Source organism: Musca domestica, unplaced genomic scaffold (genome assembly GCF_030504385.1).
Source record: "Musca domestica strain aabys unplaced genomic scaffold, Musca_domestica.polishedcontigs.V.1.1 19, whole genome shotgun sequence".
NCBI lineage: Eukaryota > Metazoa > Arthropoda > Insecta > Diptera > Muscidae > Musca > Musca domestica.
The window spans coordinates 11,791,356-11,812,358 of NW_026712245.1; the positions used below are offsets into that span (position 1 = coordinate 11,791,356).

Sequence of the window (21,003 nt, forward strand, 5' to 3'; positions counted from 1 at the left end):
CTTCGCCTGTTGTTGATGTTGCTGCTGCTGCTGTTGGATGCCGTCTAGACCCAAACCTGTAACGGTGGTTGTGGTCGTCGTGGTTGTGCGCCGAAGTACGTTGCTGGGGTCACTCACAACGATGGGATTGTAAACCTCCTCCGTAACCGTTGTGGTTGTAGTGGTGGTTTGTGTTGTTGTGATGGGTGTTTGAATTGTGGTTAGTGGTAACTGGGTGGTTGGTGTTGTTGCTGCTGCTGCTGTGACAATATCTTGTCCTTCTTCCTCTTTGGTCACCTGGGTGGTGGTCACCGTTGTAACTGTGCCCGGCGTGACAACTTGGACAACATTCTGGCCGGATGTTGCAGATTCCTCTTCGGTGGTTGTTGTTGTTGATGTTGTGATCTTCGAAGCTTCTTCGGTTGTTGAAGAAACTACGGGAACTACATGGTGTTCAGTGACAGTTGTAGTTTCTGTAGCTTCCACCTTAATATCGTCCTTGGGTTCCGAAGTTGTTTGAAGCTGTAATTGAGGTACAACTTCTTCATATGTTGTTGTCACAATTATTTCTTCTTCTCTGGGTGCTGCAACTTCTTCAGTGGTGGCCACAGTTACAACTTCCTCAACAGTTGTTGATGGCTGTTGTTGTTGTTGATGTTGCTGAGGATGTGTTGGCTCTGTCGATTGGGTTGTTACTGCCGCCACTACGGCTGGTGCCAAGGCGGCACCAACCACTTGGGGCAACAGTGATGCTGCTGTTTCTACTGCTTGTGTCTTTGCCGTCTGGACCGCCATCGTTGCTTGAGCCGCGGCATTTAGTATTGTGGTAGTAGTAGCTTTAGCTAAGGGTGTTAGTTTACTAACAAGACTTACATTTTGTGTGGAGTCGGTATCGGTAACGATATCGGGGGATATGAGGGATTCAGATTGGGAGGGAACGGGAGTTGTTGTATTGTTAGTTTCAGTGGGAGCAGCAGGAATGCTTGTTGGCTGAGGAGCAGTAGCAGTAGCGTTGGTATCTTTTTCTTTGTCTTCTACCACTTTACTAGCAGAACTAGCATCTACCTTGCCCTCTTCTTCCTGTCCCTCTAAGGCTAAATATGTACTTTGGTCACGCCAATGGCCAATACCACCTGGCAGATCAGTCGACATATATTGCGAGGAGCAGGAGCCGTAGCTGCCACCCTTGCTCATGTCGTGTTCGGGTGTGGGTGTTACATGACCACTACTATCACTACCTGGTCCACCTCTGTGATCGTCGTCATCGTCTTTGGGTTTACGTATTTCTGGTATGGCGTTGGCATCACCACCCTCTTCGTCATCGTCATCATCGTCGTCGTCATCGGAGTCACCAGCGTCTGGTTTAGTGTCGGTCTTCTTTTGTAAATCACCGAAATCGTCTTTTTCGTCGGGTTTCGTTAAATCGTTCGATCTCGCCAATTTCTCAGAAGTCTCTGCAGTCACAGCGGGCAGAACACTTTCAACTGAATCTGCCTTCAGTTCGTTGGATACCCAAGAATCCTTGGACAAGTTCACCAGAAGAGTGTCTGTTGCCGGCTGAGAGCCCATGCTAATTTCATTGGGGGGAATGCTAACGTCAGAGATTGTCGTGGTCGTAGACTCAACAACAATCTCAGTATCAGTCTTTTCAGTTGTGTCGGAGGTCAGTGTGGGTTCTTCATCAGTCTTTTGGACAGAATCTGTAAGGGATTCTTGTGGTTCAACTAAGTGGACCAAGGAGCCTTCGTGCCTGAGTATTTGATAGTAATCTGTAACGATCTTGGGGAAGTTGTCATTAAGTAAATTCTTCAACAAGGAGTCGGTACTCTTCGCCGGTTCTTCCTCTACAAGAGGGGTGGCTGTACCCTCAGTCATATTTGGATCTGGTGGACAGACACAAATAATGGGTTTGTAGTCGTCGGAAGTTGTAGTGGTTGTGTCGCTTGTAATAACCTGAGTTTCTGTTACCTGAGTTTGCTCTAGAGGTTCTTGAATCTGGGGGACAGTGGATTGGCTTAATGCCCACTTGGATTCAAAAACATTGGATGAGGGCAACGCCTTCGATCTTAAATCAATACTTAAGTTCATTAGCAATTGATCTGTTTGCGAAACTACTTCACTTGACTGAACGCTATCGTCGCTAGGAGCAGAATCACAAATGATGTCCTTAGTTGGTTGTTCTTGTTGTTCTGGCGAAGCTTCGACGGTGTTGCTTTCGTCGTCGATTGTAGCAGAATCAGTTTGAGGTTCTTGTGGAGCATGTTTGGTTTTGAGAGCATTTTCGAAGATTTCATACTTCGTTGTCCAGTACTTGTTAATTTCTTGGTACAAATTGTAGCGCAGTTCGTCTTCGTGAATGCGTTTCAATTCATCAGCGTCGACAACTGTACACAGTTCGGTGGTTTCGGGAATAACATCGGGTTCGGTGTGACTGGTAACCACCGTAGAAACATATGTAGAAACCTCCTTCTTCTCACCCTCAGCGGGTGGTGGTGTGTGAGTGGTCACTGTTGTGGCTACATAGGAAGAGGGTGACTCTTCTCTGGTCTCTACCGATAGATCCTTGTGAGTGGTAACAGTGGTGGTCAAATAAATTTGAGATTCATCGGTTTCACTGGTTGGTTGAGGTTTGGGATCTTGGTAATCGGTAGTTTTACTAACCACGACTGAAGACCATGACACCGGTGATTCTTCTGTTTCTGTATGTTTGCTGACTTCAGAGACAGGTTCTTGCTGCGGTTGTTGTCCTTGTGTGAATACCTTTTCTTCAGTCTGAATAATAGCTGCCCACGATGTGGGTGTTTCTGTTGGCGATTGGACTGGGATTTCAGGAACTTCGATTTCTTCGGATATTGGAATTACAATTTCACTTGGTTTCAGTGTTGCTGACCAATAGCTGGTCTGAGATACAAAACCTTCAAGGGGCTGATCCGTTTTCTCGGCTTCGATAAATTGTTGTGTCAACGATTCACTTGTCGGTGCCTCGATTTCTTCGGGCTTGAATTCCTCGTCTCTCGAATCACTTATCTCTTCAGACACAGTACTTTCTTGCTCAGTTTGTTCACTTGTTGTTGTTGTTACAGTCACAATTTCTTCAACTGTTTCAATTGTTGAGGGTTTCTCCTGAACTGTAGCTGGTTCAACGAACACCTTTTCCTCAGTCTTAATAATGGCCGCCCATGATGTGGGTGTTTCTGTTGGCGACTGGACTGGGATTTCAGGAATTTCGACTTCGTCGGATGTTGGAATTACAATTTCACTTGGTTTGAGGGTTGCTGACCAATAGCTGGTCTGAGATACAAAACCTTCAATGGACTGATCCTTTTTCTCGGCTTCGATAAATTGTTGAGTCAACGATGCACTTGTTGGTGTTTCAATTTCTTTGGGTTGGAATTCCTCGACTCTCGAATCAGGTGTAGTCTCATCAACAGTAGGTTTCTCCTTAACTTCACCATCGGATTGAAGTTGCTCGATTGACACTGAAACTTCGCTCGTCTCCTTCTCCTCAGGTTCAATGGATGTTGGGTTCTCCTGTAATTTTTCAGGGGCAACATGTTGAGAGTCGAATTCCTCCACGCTATGTGGCTCACTCGTTGTTGTCACACTTACAATTTCTTCAATTGTTGTTGTTTTCTCCTTGACATCATGTGCTGCCACCTGGACAGTAGCGGGTTCGACAAACACCTTTTCATCAGTCTTAATTATGGCCGCCCATGATGTGGGAGTTTCAGTGGGAGATTGTACGGGCACTTCCACTGTATCTTCGGGAACAGTAAGCTTCTCTGGTTTCAGGGTAGCTGACCAGTAGTGAGTCTGTGCAACGAAAGTGTCAGGCTCTGGAATCTCACTCGATTCAGATACCTCACTGATGACGTCTTTCTCTACTTTAGGTTGATCAAACGACTCAGTTGTAGTAACGGTCATAGTCTCCTCACTGGTGGTTTCAGATTCAGTGACTGGTTTTTCAAACACTTTCTGTTCGGTCTTTACAATGGCAGCCCATGATTTTGGAGTTTCAGTGGGCGATTGTACAGGCACTACAATGGGCTCTTCGGTGGCTTCCGGTGTTTTAGCTCTGTGTTCCGGTTTCAAAGTGGCTGACCAGTAGTGAGTTTCCGAAACGAAAGCATCTGCCTCAGGCACTCCTTCGGAAGTTGAGGTGTGCTTTTCCATCTTTTGGTCCTTGGACTTCTTGTCCTTCTTCTTTTTCGTTTTCGGTGTCTCTTCACCTTGTCTTTCGGATTCCAAGAATTTTTCGGTTATTGAAGGCTGTTCAACTGATTGTGGCAGAGTTGTGGATGGTTTACATACATCAGGGGTTTCAGTCACCTCTGGTTCTTCGACCAAGGAAATGGGTTCATCAAACACCTTTTCCTCCGTTTTTATTATGGCAGCCCAAGACTTGGGTGTTTCCGTTGGTGATTCCACTGGTACAACAACTCCTTCTTCCTTGTCAGGTACTATTATTTGGGCAGGCTTCAAAGTTGCTGACCAATAGGAAGTTTGCGAGACAAACGAGTCAGGTTCCTGGGTTGTTTCATAAGTCGTTTCCCTGACTTCTTTCACAACTCTTCCGCTGGGGGAGACACTCTTAGATTCTGGCTTCTTCTTGGTCTTTTGCTTAGGTTTCTTCTCCTTCTTTTCTGCCTCCAGTTTCACACTGATCATGGTCTTAGGCTGATCTGGAACCTGTGGCGCCTCCGTTACCTGTGCAACTGGTAATGCACTTTCGGTGATAACACGAATCTTTTGGACAGGTTGGGGCACATTTTGTGCGGCAATGGCAGCCCAAGACATACCAGAAACCACAGGAGATGGAGCTGGTGTAGGTAGCTCCACAGTAACTTGTTCAGTAGTAACTGATTCCTCTACGGGCTCGGGTTCCTTGACAGGTTCAGGAGATGAAACATCAATCTGAGCAACAGCCTCTGGCTGAGCAACTTGTTGAACTGGCTCTGAACTACGAGATGGGCGTGCTTTCTTCGATTTCTTAGTAGATTTACGTGACTGATTGGATTGTGATCTGGAACGAGATCTGGGTCTAACAGTCAACCATTCAGATGTAGAATCAGTGTCCACCGCATCTAAAGGAACCTCAGTAACTTCGATAGTGGGACGTTCTTGTTTGCGAGACTTTCTTGATGTAGTAACTGTCGTCTGCGTTTCTTCACTTTCAACTGTGGTTGTCCACGGTGTAATGGGTACCGGTTGTTCAACTATTGGATGAGGCTCCGATTCTGTCTCACGCCAGGTCATTGATGTAGGTTCGTCATTCCAATTGGTTTCCTCTAGATCGGTTACAATCCTTTCAATAGCCGCTACCATTTCTGTCGATTCGAATTCGGGCTGTAAAGGTTCTGGGTGTGTAACTTCATCACTTGAAGCCAACATAGATGTTGAAGTTTCAGGCATTTGCACTGATGGAGTGTCATTGCGTCGGGTTGGTAATGGTGAATATCGTACTTTTCCCGGTTCTGTCAATCCTGATTTTCTTACAACCTCAGCATAGGTTTCAGATAAGGACCACACAGACGGTGGTGCTGGAGTACTAGGCAATGGCACAATAATTTCAGTAACTTCTGGTTGAACGACAATTGGAGTTACATTTTCGTCTTCAGTCTTTGTCTTCTTCTCCTCAGGCTCTACTTCTGGTTCACTCTCTTGGATTGATGGAATGACCTCGACGGATTCCTCAACATGGGGAACTTCTGAGATCTCTTGCACAACAGGTTCGGAGGAAGGAAGAGTTTTTACTTCATCCTGGGAAACAATCACCCATGAATCTTCGTGGCTCTCTTCGATGACTTCGTCATACCAAGAGGTTTCCCTTACAGGTTCTTCTACAGTTTGGACATTTTCAATGACATATTCGTTGCCAGTCTGTGCCTGAATATCTTCTGCAGGAATATCGTTCGATGTCTCATAAGACATTACAGTTTCTTCGGTAGTAATAGTTTCCTCAATTTCTACTTCAGGTTTACGTTCTTGCTGAATAAACGTGGATGAAACTTCTCTCACGATTTGCGGTTGGACAGGAATATTCTCCTTTAGCACCGCCGACCACGACTTCAGCAGTGGTGGTGGTTGAGGAGAGATTGGTCGCTCCATTTTCGGAACAGCATCAATATGTGTTTTGGCATCAAGTATTTCTACCTTTTCAGATGTTTCTCTAGGCTTCTTATCCTTATCCTTCTTCTCCTTTTTCTTTTTCATTGGAGTTTCCACGGTTACGCCTTCAGGAATGCGTTCAGGCTTATCATCCTTTCCATGTTCTCTGGATTCAAATTCATAGCGGTCTTGTCCTTCTTGTTGCAAGAAGTCTGTTACTGTTTGTTTAATATTCTTGGTAACTGTAACCACTTGTTGGACAGATGTTTCAGGCACTGTTTTCATTTCTTCTGTTGCAGTTGGAGACCCACCTGTAACTTCTTCAGTTAAAGAAACTACTGGAGGCACAGTTTCTTTCTCCTTTTTGTCCTTCTTCTTCGATTTCTTATCCTTTGGTGCTTGTTCTGATACGTCAACAGATTTATCCTCCTTCAACAAAGCAGACCATGATATAGGAGCAGGAGCAACAGGCTCAGGAGACTGTTTAACTTCTTCGACAGCATCATGAGGAACTTCTGTTATGACTGTCTCAACTGTTTCCGTGATTACTGTATCAACTGCAGCTGGAGCTTCGGTGGAAGAAACAACAACAATTTCTTTCTCTTTTTTGTCCTTCTTTTTCTTCGATTTCTTGTCCTTTGGAGCCATTTCCTCGACAGTCGATTCAGGTTTTGGTTCCTCAATAAGTTTATCCTCCTTCAACAAATCGGACCATGATTTTGGAGTAACATTCTCAGAGGAAGGTTTGGTCTCTTCCACAACATAATGTGATATTTCAGTGGTGACTGTCTCGACGGATTCTGTAATGACTGTGTCGGTTGCAGTTGGAGCTTCAGCAGGAACTTCTTGAGTGCAAGAAGGAACATCAGACACAATTTCTTTCATCTGTTCGTCCTTCTTCTTCGATTTCTTATCCTTTGGAGCTTGTTCTGATACGTCAACAGTTTTATCTTCCTTTAACAAATCAGACCATGATTTGGGAGCAGGAGCAACAACCTCAGGAGAAGGTTTGATTTCTTCGACAACATCATGTGCCACAACTGTTACAACTGTTTCGGTGATGACTTCATCAACTGTAGTTGGGGCTTCAGCTGCAATAACTGTTTCCACAGTTTCTGCATTGACTGCATCAACTTCAGCGATAACTGCTTCAGTGGGAGGAACAACAACAAGTTCTTTTTTGTCCGTTTTCTTCTTTGATTTCTTATCCTTCGGAGTTATTTCCTCCGCTGCCACTTCGGATGTGGGTTCCTCAACAGGTTTATCCTCCTTCAACAAATCAGACCATGATTTAGGAGCAGGAGCAACAACCTCAGGAGAAGGTTTGATTTCTTCGACAACATCAGTTGCAACTTCTGTTATGACTGTCTCAACTGTTTCAGTGACGACTGTATCAACTCCAGTTGGAGCTTCATCGATAGGTGCTTCAGTTGAAGGAGCAACAACAGAGTCTTTCTCTTTTTTGTCCTTCTTTTTCTTTGATTTCTTATCCTTCGGAGTTATTTCCTCGACAGTGAATTCAAGTTTTGGTTCATCCTCCTTCAACAAATCAGACCATGACTTTGGAGCAGGAGCAACAACCTCAGGAGAAGGTTCGATTTCTTCGACAACATCAGTTGCAACTTCTGTTATGACCGTCTCAACTGTTTCCGTGATGACTGTATCAACTGCAGTCGGAGGTTCATCGATGGGTGCTTCAGTCGAAGGAACAACAACAATTTCTTTCTCTTTTTTGTCCTTCTTTTTCTTTGATTTCTTATCCTTCGGAGGCATTTCTTCGACAGTTGATTTAGGTTTTAGTTCCTCAGCTGGTTTTTCTTCCTTCAACAAATCAGACCATGATTTAGGAGCAGGAGCAAGAACCTCAGGAGAAGATTTGATTTCTTCGACAACATCAGTTGAAACTTCTGTTATGACCGTCTCAACTGTTTCCGTGATGACTGTATCAACTGCAGTCGGAGCTTCATCGATGGGTGCTTCAGTCGAAGGAACAACAACAATTTCTTTCTCTTTTTTGTCCTTCTTTTTCTTTGATTTCTTATCCTTCGGAGGCATTTCTTCGACAGTTGATTCAGGTTTTAGTTCCTCAGCTGGTTTTTCTTCCTTCAACAAATCAGACCATGATTTAGGAGCAGGAGCAAGAACCTCAGGAGAAGATTTGATTTCTTCGACAACATCAGTTGAAACTTCTGTTATGACCGTCTCAACTGTTTCCGTGATGACTGTATCAACTGCAGTCGGAGCTTCATCGATGGGTGCTTCAGTCGAAGGAACAACAACAATTTCTTTCTCTTTTTTGTCCTTCTTTTTCTTTGATTTCTTATCCTTCGGAGGCATTTCTTCGACAGTTGATTCAGGTTTTAGTTCCTCAACTGGTTTTTCTTCCTTCAACAAATCAGACCATGATTTAGGAGCAGGAGCAACAACCTCAGGAGAAGATTTGATTTCTTCGACAACATCAGTTGCAACTTCTGTTATGACCGTCTCAACTGTTTCCGTGATGACTGTATCAACTGCAGTCGGAGCTTCATCGATGGGTGCTTCAGTCGAAGGAACAACAACAATTTCTTTCTCTTTTTTGTCCTTCTTTTTCTTTGATTTCTTATCCTTCGGAGGCATTTCTTCGACAGTTGATTCAGGTTTTAGTTCCTCAACTGGTTTTTCTTCCTTCAACAAATCAGACCATGATTTAGGAGCAGGAGCAACAACCTCAGGAGAAGGTTTGATTTCTTCGACAACGTCATGTGAAACTTCTGTTATGACTGTCTCAACTGTTTCCGTGACGACTGTATCAACTGCAGTTGGAGCTTCATCGATGGGTGCTTCAGTCGAAGGAACAACAACAGTTTCTTTCTCTTTTTTGTCTTTCTTTTTCTTTGATTTCTTATCCTTCGGAGTTATTTCCTCGACAGTCGATTCAAGCTTTGGTTCCTCAACAGGCTTGTCCTCCTTCAACAAATCAGACCATGATTTAGGAGGAGCAGGAGCAAGAACCTCAGGAGAAGATTTGATTTCTTCGACAACATCAGTTGCAACTTCTGTTATGACTGTCTTAACTGTTTCCGTGATGACCGTATCAACTGTAGTTGGAGCTTCAGCGATAGTTTCTGCAGTGGGAGGAACGACATGGGACACAATTTCTTTTTCCTTTTTGTCCTTCTTTTTCTTAGATTTTTTATCCTTTGGCATTGTTTCCTCTAGAGGTACATCAGGTGCTGATACATCAACAGGTTTCTCCTCCTGCAACAAATCAGTCGTTTTGACTGTATCGACAATGGTTAGGGATTTCTCTTCTTCTGTAGATGGTTTTGGTTCTGTTTCTTCCAAAACGACAGCCTTTGGAACAGTAACTTCAGCAGGATTAATGTCCTCTTTCAATAAATCGGCCCAAGATTTTGGGGCTGGAGTTATGGGTTCAACCTTCTCCGAAATTCCGCGTTCCAAGTTGTCCACTTGTGTTTCTGTTACGTCTGTTTCCGAAATTACGGTAATGATTGTTTCCACTACAGTTGGAGGTTTACCAGTCACTTCTGCAATAACTTCAGATTCAGCCGGTATGGCACGATCTTCCTCTATTGTTTCGGGGACAGATTCGACAACTTGAGTTAGATTTTCGACATTTGATTCCGTAACCACAGTGGTTGTGGTTTCAACTACTGAAACATGCTTCTCTTGCTTCTCAACTTTTGGAACAACGTGCTGCACATCGTCTTCAGTCTCGAATTCAGAAATGATTGAATCTAATGTGGTTGGGGCAGGCACTCTTTCTGTTTCGGAAATATCCGTGGAAGTATTAACATTTTCAACCACTTGGAGTTCTTCCACAACACCTTCAGTTGGTTTTTCGGGTTGAGTCGAAACCACAAATTCTTCAACAATTGGGGATTCTTCAACTTCTGTCTCTTCGTCCACATTTTCTGAAACTGGCGTAACTTCTTCCACGACTTGTTCCTCGGGTTGTGGTGCCTTCGTCGTGGTTTCTTCAGTAGTTTGTAGGCCAACGATGCTGGTCTCCGTTACAATTGTAGTAACGGTTTCAGTCAGAACAGAGGATTTTTCAGTGTTATCTTCAACTGGTGCGAGACCTTCGTCATCCCTATCAATTGGCTCAACAACAACCTGTTGTTCATCGACTGGGAACTGAACTTGTTTTTCCTCTTCGATGATGTTTGTCACTGTCTGTTCAAGCGTTTGCGAGAAATCTTCTTCCACATCATCGGACCACAATGTTTGTGCAGGCTTGCTATCTTTGACTAAAGCTTCTTCAACTGGATATTCGTTAGCCTCAGCTATAACTTCTAGTTCATTTTCTCTTTCGCAAACCGAAACTGTAGTTTCATCCTCTAGCGGAACTTCGGGCTGAGGCTTTTCAATTTGTGGTGTCGGGAACCATGATTGTTCTATTTCCTCAACTGGCGTCCAAGGTTTGCTTGTAATCTCTTTGACTTCTTCGAAAGTTGTTGTGGTAGAAGTGATGGTGGTGATTTCCGATACCATTTGCTCGGTCTCTGGAAGAACATCTGTTGGTTCATCGGATTGGATCTCAACAGGTTCTATAGGCAGACGTTCTTTCTTGGATTTTTTATCAATCTTTGGTTTCTTTGTTACGGAGGTTTCAATACTAGCTGTCGTTATTGGTTGCGGCTCATCGATAACCGTCGGTTGTTTTGCTGGTTTCTTTTCTTTGGGTTTCCTTTCAGGCAGTCTGGAATGCAATTCTTGGTGAATGAATTCCTGAGTCTTCTTCTTTGTGTCGAACGAAGTCTTCTTCAATGTATCGACAAATGGTTGAGTAATGTTCTCCTTCAAAATATCTGACCAAGACTTCATATGACCGCTGGGAACCTCTGGAATTGGTTTCTGTTGTTGACTTAGTGTTTCAGCCTCATCTTCACTTGCGGGTAGAGACCAAGAGGTGGTTTCAGGTTGCTGCACCACTTCAGCTTCCTTTGTTTCGCACTCGGTCTGGTCTAAAATTTCAACAATGTCTAAGGTCTCCTCCCTAACGGGAATCTCAGTAACAGCTTCGGTTATTATTTGCTTGTGTTTTGGTCTTCTTGGTTTTGGAGAATCCGAGGGACTTTCCTTCTTTGCTGGTGCCGTGATCGTTACCATTGGTTCAGAAGATTCCTCAGCAACAGTTTTACTGACAATAGCAGACCAGGACATTCCTGTTGGTTTTTGAATATCCTGATCAAGCGGCGACACATATTCCACTTCGGGTTCTTCAACGACAACAGCCGGTTGGGATATTTCAGAGGGGAGGAGCATTGGTTTCTTTGTTTCCTCCTTAAGTTGTTTCTCTTTCTTCTTCTTCGTCTTGTCCCTCTTAGAAAGTTTGACTTCCGATTTTTCATCGATTGTATCGGAGTCAGAAGAAGATTTTATAGGCGCCTTCGTGTGTGGAACTTCTGTGTGAGATGGAGCCATTATTTCTTCTTTAGGTGGCTCCGGAGCCTTCCTTAGTATGTCAGACCAAGACATCACAGCGCTGGGCTGAGTAGAATGTATTTCAACGGTCTCTTGCGAGACTTCTTCACGACGTTCTTCAAGAAGTGTGTCCTCAGAGGAAATTTCTATATTTTCACTTACAATTTCCTGTGGGATGGGTTTCTTGATAACTTGCTTCTTGTCCTTCTTCTCACGTTTTCTCACGGGTTCGGCCTTAACCTTTTCGGTCTCGAGGAAGGAAGCGGTCTTTTGTGCAACAGATGGCTGCTTCTTTACGTCTTCCTTAGGTTCGGGTTTCTTCATTTCCTCTGCAACTGCTTGTGGTTCTGGTGCTTGCTGAAGCACGTTGGACCATGACATAGCTGACGATGAGGTGACAGTTGTGGTTGTTGTCAAAGACTCGGAAGTTATAGTTACTGCTTCAGTTACTGTGGACACTACTTCTTCAGAATCCACTATCGGCTCAACAGGTTCTGGACTCTTCTCCCGTTTAGGTACAACAACAGCTGCGGCACGCTCAGGGCTCTGCTTACGGCCAGCGTGTTTCTTTTCCTTCTTTTCTCGTTTCTTTTGAGGTTCAGCCTTTACTTTTTCTGTTTCTAGGAAGGTAGCAGTTGTTTGTGCTATGGAAGGCTTCTTGGCCTCTTCCTTTGACTCATCGTTCTTTACCTTGTCTTCTGCAGCAACTGGTTCAGGAGCTTGTTGCAGTATGGATGACCATGACATTTTTGGAGAAGGAGATGTAGTCTCCAGTGTCTCAGTGGTTGTAGCAACTGTCTCAGTAGCAATAACTTCTTGAGTAGTAGTCACTGTTTCTTTTGTTGGCACCTCTGTTTCCGCTATCTTCTCTGGTTTTGTTTCTCCAACGTCTTCGCTCTTTTGGGGACTAGTCTTCCGAGCGGCGTGTTTCTTTTCCTTCTTTTCACGTTTCTTTACTCTTTCTGTTTCGGGGGTGGAAACTGTTTCTGTGGGAGCCAGTGATGGTTTCTTGACGTCTTCCTTTGGTTCGGTTTTCTTGACTACCTCGGGCAGTGGTTCCGGAGCTTGTTGAAGTATAGACGACCAGGACAGTTTTGGTAATGTGGTGGTTGTCTCCAAACTATCAGCCGAAGTTGTAATTGTTTCTGTGACGGTAATGACTTGTTGTCCAGTGGTCACAGTTTCGGTAGAGGTCTCCTCCGTCGAGACCTCAACCTCTTGAACCTTCGGTTGTTGAGGCTCATCGACAATGTCCACCTTTTCAGGACTAGACTTTCGAGTAGAGTGTTTCTTGTCCTTCTTTTCTCGTTTCTTCTGCGGTTCGACTTTTACCTTTTCGGTTTCCAGGAAGGTTGTCGTGCTTTGAGCCACATCAGTTCTCATAGATTCCTGATTCGGTTCGGGTTTCATCACCTGCTCTGGAATAGGCTCGGGAGCCTTTTGAAGAATGGTGGACCATGACATTGTAGGGGCAGAAGAAGTAATTTCTTGCTTCTCAGAAGAAATTGTAACCCGGTTAGTATCGGTGATGATGACATGCTGTTCAGTTAACAGAGTTTCAGTAGTTGTAACCTCAGGTAAAGCAATTGACTCTGGCGATATCTCTTGTTTTGGTTCGTCAACAACATCGCTCTTTTCGGCGCTAGTCTTTCTAGCATCCTTTTTCTTGTCCTTCTTTTCTCGCTTCTTTTGAGGTTCGGTCTTTGCCTTCTCGGTTTCGAGGAAAATGGCAGTTTTTTGTGCCACAGAAGGTTTCTTGCTTTCCTCCTTGGGTTCAGGTTTTTTAACTTCCTCCAGAACTGGCTCTGGAGCTTGCTGAAGAATGGAAGACCATGACATTGTTGGTGACGTCGTTTCTAAAGTCTCGGAAGTGGAGGAAATGGTCTTCGAAACAACAATATCTTCTTGTTGAGTGATCACAGTTTCAGGTGTTTTATCGATGACCGCGGGCTTCTCTGCTGCAGGAATTTCTTCCTGTTTTGGTTCTACAACAGTTTCGTCCTTTTCTGGACTGGACTTGCGAGAAGCATGTTTCTTGGTCTTCTTTTCACGCTTTCTTGCTGGCTCAGTCGCAATCATTTCTGATTCCTTAGATTCGGGCTTCTTCGACTCTTCTTTCTTTGCTTCCTCGACAGTAGGCTCAGGAGCTTGTTGAAGAATAGAGGACCATGACATTATTTGTGAAGTAGTTGTGACTGAAGTTGTTTCCAATGCTTCGGAGACGGCGGTAGTGACGTCTGTAACTTCAACTATCTCTTGTTCACTAGCCACCGGCTCGTTCGCACGTTCCTCTGGTTTGTGTTCCACAACAATTTCACTTTTCTCGGGACTAGGCTTGCGGAGAGTTTGTTTTTTGTCTTTCTTCTCTCGTTTCTTTTTAGGTTCAGCCTTGACTTTCTCAGTTTCGAGGAACATAGCCGTTTGTTGAGCCAATGATGTTTTCGGTTCAGCGCCTCCGCTAGGTTCTGCGGGGATATTCACCTGTTGCGGAGCTTCTGGTTCGGGGGCCAGTTGAACAATTGAAGACCATGACATTTTAGTTGTTTGAGTGGGCAATTCCATTGTCGTGGAGGAAGTTTTTTCCTCAATAGTGGTGATAGGTTTCTTCTCTGTGGTTGGCTCAGCCACAACAACTGCTTGTGGCTGCACTTCAGGTTCAGGTTGACTGTCCTCAACTTCAACCCTAGTTTTTGGTTTCTTGTTCTTCTTTTCGCGTTTGTCCTTAGTATCTTTTGGTTTGTCGCCTTTAGGCTCCTCTATCGGCTTAACGTCTTGTGCCTTTGTTTCTTCTATTGCTGGTTCTGGAACCTGTTGAACTATCGAAGACCATGACATTTTGTTAGTGATAGTTGTGGTGGTGGTTTCCACACTGGTTGTCGTTGCATCAGTGAGTTCTTCGGTTTTAATGACGGTAGTATCCTGTGTTTCTTCCTGAACGCTTTCAACGTCATGTGGTTTCAAATCGTCAGCGATAGTCTTCTCCTTCTTTTCCTTCTTATGTTTTTCGGTCTTCATCGGTTTTTCCTCCTTCACAGGAATATCAGATACCTTCTGTTTATTATCCTCGGTTTTTGGAGGCTCTACAGGGGTAACAGTGACAGGACGTTGGTGAATGTGTTTCTTCTCTAAATCAATAAATTCAGTCGTTTGTTTCAGCATATCGGCATATGTGGTAGAAGGTTTAGTCTGCTTCAACTCCACAGTCTCCATAGCTTCTTCCGCTTCTTCAATAAGTTCGACCATGGCGTCGTCCTTCCATGAAACATCCAGTTGGGGCAGATCGAAGGCAGTACTGATTTGGGTTGATTCTGTTGTTGGTTTGTCATCGTGTGATTTCACAATTCCAGTTACATATTCCTGGGAAACAGTCGACGTCCAAGATGATTCAGTTTCCGATGATGCCAATTCAGCTGTTGCCACTTGAGTTGCATCTACTGTGGTATTTTCTTCTACAACTTCGGTATGTGGTTGCAATGGGGCAGTGAACGGTTTTTCGGGCACTTGAACTTCATCGACAGAAGGTTTCTCTAATACTTTAACTGATGGTTCTTCTACAGGAACTTGGTGTAATACTTCGGCATAAGCAGGATTCTTATCCTGCTCGGTTGCTTCAGCAACAAGCTCAACTTGTTCAAGAATTTGCTCAACCGCATTTGGCTTTTTGGAAACATCCTCAGTAACTGGTTGTGGTTCTTGAATTTCTGTGTCCTTGTCAGTGGTCTCTGCTACCACAGTAACAATTGTCGTTTCCTTTACCACAGAAGTCTCTTCAACAGATTCAGTTGTTTGGATTTGTTCCAAAGGAGCTGCATATGGAGCTGGCTCTGTTTTGGTTTCTTCGTCAGAGAATGCCATCGGTTCATCCATAACATCCATCCAAGCATTTGTGGATTCATCGACTGGCAAACCGGCATAGGCGGGTTTCGTAACTTCCTTGGGTTCTTCAGGAGCTGATTTGATTGGTTCTGGTTCTTTGGGAACTTCTTCAGTAGCAGGTTGTGGTTCTACTTTTTCTGTGTCCCTTTCCGTGATCTCTGGTTTAAATTGTTCCGGAACTTGCTCAACTGCGGTTGGCTCTTTGGAAACTTGTTGAGTTTCCTCAGTAACTTGTTGTGGCTCTTGAATTTCTGTGACCTTGTCAGTGGTCTCTGTTACCACGGTAACAATCGTTGTTTCCTTTACGACAGACGTCTCTTCGACAGATTCAGTTGTTTGTAATTTTTCCAAAGGAGCTGGCTCTGTTTCGGTTTCTTCGTCAGAGAATGCCATAGGTTCATCCATAACATCCATCCAAGCGTTTGTGGAGTCATCGACTGGCAAACCGGCATAGGCGGGTTTCGTAGCTTGCTTGGGTTCTTCAGGATCTGATTTGACCTGTTCTGGCTCTTTGGGAATATCCTCAGTAGCAGGTTGTGGTTCTTGTTTTTCTGTGACTTTCTCAGCTGTCTCTGCTGAAGGAACTGTATCAACTTGTGCCGGAACTTGGTCAACTGCCATTGGCTCTTTGGAAACTTGTTGAGTTTCCTCAGTAACTTGTTCTTGAAGTTCTGTGACCTTGTCAGTGGTCTCTGTCACCACAGTAACAATCGTTGTTTCCTTTACAACATTAGTAGAAGTCTCTTCGACAGATTCAGTTGTTTGTAATTTTTCCAAAGAAGCTGCATATGGAGCTGGCTCTGTTTCGGTTTCTTCGTCAGAGAATGCCATAGGTTCATCCATAACATCCATCCAAGCGTTTGTGGAGTCATCGACTGGCAAACCGGCATAGGCGGGTTTCGTAACTTCCTTGGGTTCTTCAGGAACTGATTTGACCTGTTCTGGCTCTTTGGGAACATCCTCAGTAGCAGGTTGTGGTTCTTGTTTTTCTGTGACTTTCTCAGCTGTCTCTGCTGAAGGAACTGTATCAACTTGTGCCGGAACTTGGTCAACTTGTTGAGTTTCCTCAGTAACTGGCTCTTGAATTTCTGTGACCTTGTCAGTGGTCTCTGTCACCACAGTAACAATCGTTGTTTCCTTTACAACATTAGTAGATGTCTCTTCGACAGATTCAGTTGTTTGTAATTTTTCCAAAGGAGCTGCATATGGAGCTGGCTCTGTTTCGGTTTCTTCGTCAGAGAATGCCATAGGTTCATCCATAACATCCATCCAAGCATTTGTAGAGTCATCGACTGGCAAACCGGCATAGGCAGGTTTCGTAACTTCCTTGGGTTCTTCAGAAACCGGTTTGACTTGTTCTGGCTCTTTGGGAACTTCTCCAATAACAGGTTGTGGTTCTTGTTTTTCTGTGACCTCTTCCGTGATCTCTGGTTTAAATTGTTCCGGAACTTGCTCAACTGCCGTTGGCTCTTTGGAAACTTGTTGAGTTTCCTCAGTAACTAGTTGTGGCTCTTGAATTTCTGTGACCTTGTCAGTGGTCTCTGTCACCACAGTAACAATCGTTGTTTCCTTAACAACACTAACAGAAGTCTCTTCGACAGATTCAGTTGTTTGTAATTTTTCCAAAGGAGCTGCATATGGAGCTGGCTCTGTTTCGGTTTCTTCGTCAGAGAATGCCATAGGCTCATCCATAACATCCATCCAAGCATTTGTGGAGTCATCGACTGGCAAACCGGCATAGGCGGGTTTCGTAACTTCCTTGAGTTCTTCAGGAACTGATTTGACCTGTTCTGGTTCTTTGGGAACTTCCTCAGTAACAGGTTGTGGTTCTTGTTTTTCTGTGACTTTCTCAGCTGTCTCTGCAGAAGGAACTTGGTCAACTTGTGCCGGGACTTGCTCAACTGTCGTTGGCTCTTTGGAAACTTGTTGAGTTTCCTCAGTAACTTGTTGTGGCTCTTGAATTTCTGTGACCTTGTCAGTGGTCTCTGTCACCACAGTAACAATCGTTGTTTCCTTAACAACATTAGCAGAAGTCTCTTCGACAGATTCAGTTGTTTGTAATTCTTCCAAAGGAGCTACATATGGAGCTGGCTCAGTTTCTGCTTCATCATCAGAGAATGTCATAGGTTCGTCCATAACATCCATCCAAGCATTTGTGGATTCATCGACTGGCAAACCTGCATAGGCAGGTTTCGTTACTTCTTTGGGTTCTTCAGAAACTGGTTTGACTTGTTCTGGCTCTTTGGGAACTTCTTCAATGACAGGTTGTGGTTCTTCTTTTTCTGTGACCTTTTCCGTGATCTGTGGTGTAACTTGTTCCGGAACTTGCTGAACTACCGTTGGCTCTTTGGAAACTTGTTGAGTTTCCTCAGTAACTTGTTCTTGAAGTTCTGTGACCTTGTCAGTGGTCTCTGTAACCACAGTAACAATCGTTGTTTCCTTAACAACATTAGCAGAAGTCTCTTCGACAGATTCAGTTGTTTGTAATTGTTCCAAAGGAGCTGCATATGGAGCTGGCTCAGTTTCTGCTTCATCATCAGAGAATGTCATAGGTTCATCCATCCAAGCATTTGTGGATTCATCGACTGGCAAACCGGCATAGGCAGGTTTCGTAACTTCCTTGGGTTCTTCGGCTACAGATTTGACTTGTTCTGGCTCTTTGGGAACTTCCTCGTTAGCAGGTTGAGGTTCTTGTTTTTCTGTGACCTTCTCAGCTGTCTCTGCAGAAGGAACTGGGTCAACATGTTCAGAAACAACTGTTGGCTCATTGGAAACTTGTTGAGTTTCCTCAGTAACTGGTTGTGCTTCTTCCAATAATGTGACCTTGTCCGTGGTCTCTGTAAACACAGTAACAATCGTTGTTTCTTTGACGACATCAGTAGAAATTTCTTCAATAGCTTCAGTTGTTTGTAATTGTTCCAAAGGAGCTGCATATGGAGCTGGCTCAGTTTCTGCTTCATCATCAGAGAATGTCATAGGTTCGTCCATAACATCCATCCAAGCATTTGTGGATTCATCGACTGGCAAACCTGCATAGGCAGGTTTCGTTACTTCTTTGGGTTCTTCAGAAACTGGATTGCCTTGTTCTGGCTCTTTGGGAACTTCTTCAATGACAGGTTGTGGTTCTTCTTTTTCTGTGACCTTTTCCGTGATCTGTGGTGTAACTTGTTCCGGAACTTGCTGAACTGCCGTTGGCTCTTTGGAAACTTGTTGAGTTTCCTCGGTAACTAGTTGTGGCTCTTGAATTTCTGTGACCTTATCAGTGGTCTCTGTCACCACAGTAACAATCGTTGTTTCCTTAACAACATTAGCAGAAGTCTCTTCGACAGATTCAGTTGTTTGTAATTCTTCCAAAGGAGCTACATATGGGGCTGGCTCAGTTTCTGCTTCATCATCGAAGAATGTCATAGGTTCATCCATAACATCCATCCAAGCATTTGTGGATTCATCGACTGGCAAACCGGCATAGGCAGGTTTCGTAACTTCCTTGGGTTCTTCAGCTACAGATTTGACGTGTTCTGGCTCTTTGGGAACTTTCTCGTTAGCAGGTTGAGGTTCTTGTTTTTCTGTGACCTTCTCAGCTGTCTCTGCAGAAGGAACTGGGTCAACATGTTCAGAAACAACTGTTGGCTCTTTGGAAACTTGTTGAGTTTCCTCAGTAACTGGTTGTGCTTCTTCCAATAATGTGACCTTGTCCGTGGTCTCTGTAAACACAGTAACAATCGTTGTTTCTTTGACGACATCAGTAGAAATTTCTTCAATAGCTTCAGTTGTTCGAATTTGTTCCAAAGGAGCCGTATATGGAACTGGCTCTGCTTCGGTTTCATCGTCGGAGAACACCATCGGTTCATCGATTACATTCATCCAAGCGTTTGTTGAATCGTCAACTGGCAAACCGGCATAAGCAGGTTTCTTAGGCTCTTCGGTCACTTTAACGGGTTCTTCAGGAACTTGTTTTAGTTCCTCTGTGACTGGCTTAGGCTCAGCAGCATTTGGTTGTGTTTCTTTCTCAATGTTCTTGGATTCCGTTTCGATGTGCAAAGTTTCCTCGGTTATCATCTCCGTAATTTCGGTAACAACAGTTTCAGTCGATGTTTCTTTCAATTCCATTGACTGCAGCTCCCTTGGTTCCTCAACATCTTTCTCAAGCTCTTCAAGCGGGTTTTCTGTTTCTTCGAAGACTTGCATAGATTCTTCAACAGCTTCGCTGGAAACGTTGGATTCTTCTTTTGTTTCAATAGCTTCCGTCTTGTTGGGCTCATCTTCAGTTTTGTCAATAGGTTGCAGTGGCGCGGTAAATAGCGTGTCTTCCACCTTGTCTGGTTGTGTTTCTTCCACAAACTGTTGTCTTGCAGGCTCTACTTTTTCAACCAGCTGTTCTTCGATATCTTCGTCTTCGAACATAGCCGTCCAAGAGGTGGTATCAATCTTTTTCTTTCCTGACATTGCACGCTTTTCGGCTTCCAAGAAACTGCTAGTGCTTTCGCTCACAATGTTAGCCCACGAGGGAGCGGAGGCTTCATATGGATCAACTTGAGGGGTAGATTTCTCGATCTCTTCGACACGTATTGGCACCTGTTCCTTCTTCGGTGTATCCTTCTTGTTCTTCTTCTTGGGCATCTCGACTGGTTCTTGTTTTGCCGGTTTCACTTCTTTAGCAGGTTTAGGTTTGGGAGTGTCTTCCATGCGATCTATTTGACTGGCAATCTTGGCCCAAGTGATGGTGTTGGTATCTTCAGCCGGTTGTTGAACTTCGACCTCTATAACAGGTTCTTCCACAACCTTTGTAGCTGGTTCGGTTTTGTGTGGAATTTCAACGTAATCGTCATCGTAAAAGCGAGCAGACTTTTCTTGCTTGCGCTTCGGCTCGGGTTTTACTTTTTGTGATTTCTCTGATTTCTTCGGCGCTTGGATCTTAGTTGCCTCAGGTTGACGAACTGGCGACTTCTTTCGTTGACTGATATCATCAATCCACTCGCCAGGTTTTTTAACCAATGAAGCCCACGAGAAGCCATTGTTTTGTGGTTCAGGCTGTTGGGGCTCGACAGGTTTTTCGAACTCAATCACAGGCGAATCCTCAACGACCACAACGGGTTCTTTCTCAACAGGCTTAGCCAGGGGTTCTTCTTTCTTGGACTTTCTTTCCTTACGTTTCCTTGGCGATTTGTCGCTATCATCAGAATCGGTTTGTTTCGATTTGGATTGATCACGATTTTGTTTAGATTTTTTGTCCTTAACTTTTGTGGGCTCCTCTTTCTTTTCCTGTACAGGTTTCTCAGGCTTCTTACCTTTGGATGTTATGGTATCAATCCATTCGCCTGGACGTTTCACCAAAGCAGCCCATGTTGAGGTATTCACCTGGACGTCCTTCTGCTCCGTGATGGCATGTTCTTCTTGTACTTTAATGATGGTTTCAGGTTCTTCTGCCGCCAAAGATTCTTGCTCGGTTAACTTAACTGGTTTTAGTTCTTCCGCAACATTATCTTCTTCTGAAGTGGTTTGTAAAGGCGTGGACAAAGGTTTGCGGGTTTCATCCTTTTTAGATTTAACCTTCTTGGGCTTTTCTTTCTTGGGTTTGGACGGCTCTTTAGATTCCTCAACCGCCACAGG

The 21,003-nt window shown here is 44.2% G+C and overlaps 1 protein-coding gene across 7 annotated transcripts in view; it reads right to left on the minus strand.

Annotated features, from left to right (window-relative positions):
• Positions 1-21,003, minus strand: part of LOC101890034 (muscle-specific protein 300 kDa) — a 204,563-nt gene that overhangs the window by 26,216 nt on the left and 157,344 nt on the right. For all 7 annotated transcript variants that reach the window (XM_059121315.1, XM_059121319.1, XM_059121314.1 and 4 more), the window contains one exon: positions 1-21,003. This exon is cut by the window's right edge and continues 14,046 nt beyond it. In XM_059121315.1, the coding sequence (XP_058977298.1) occupies positions 1-21,003 (21,003 nt within the window).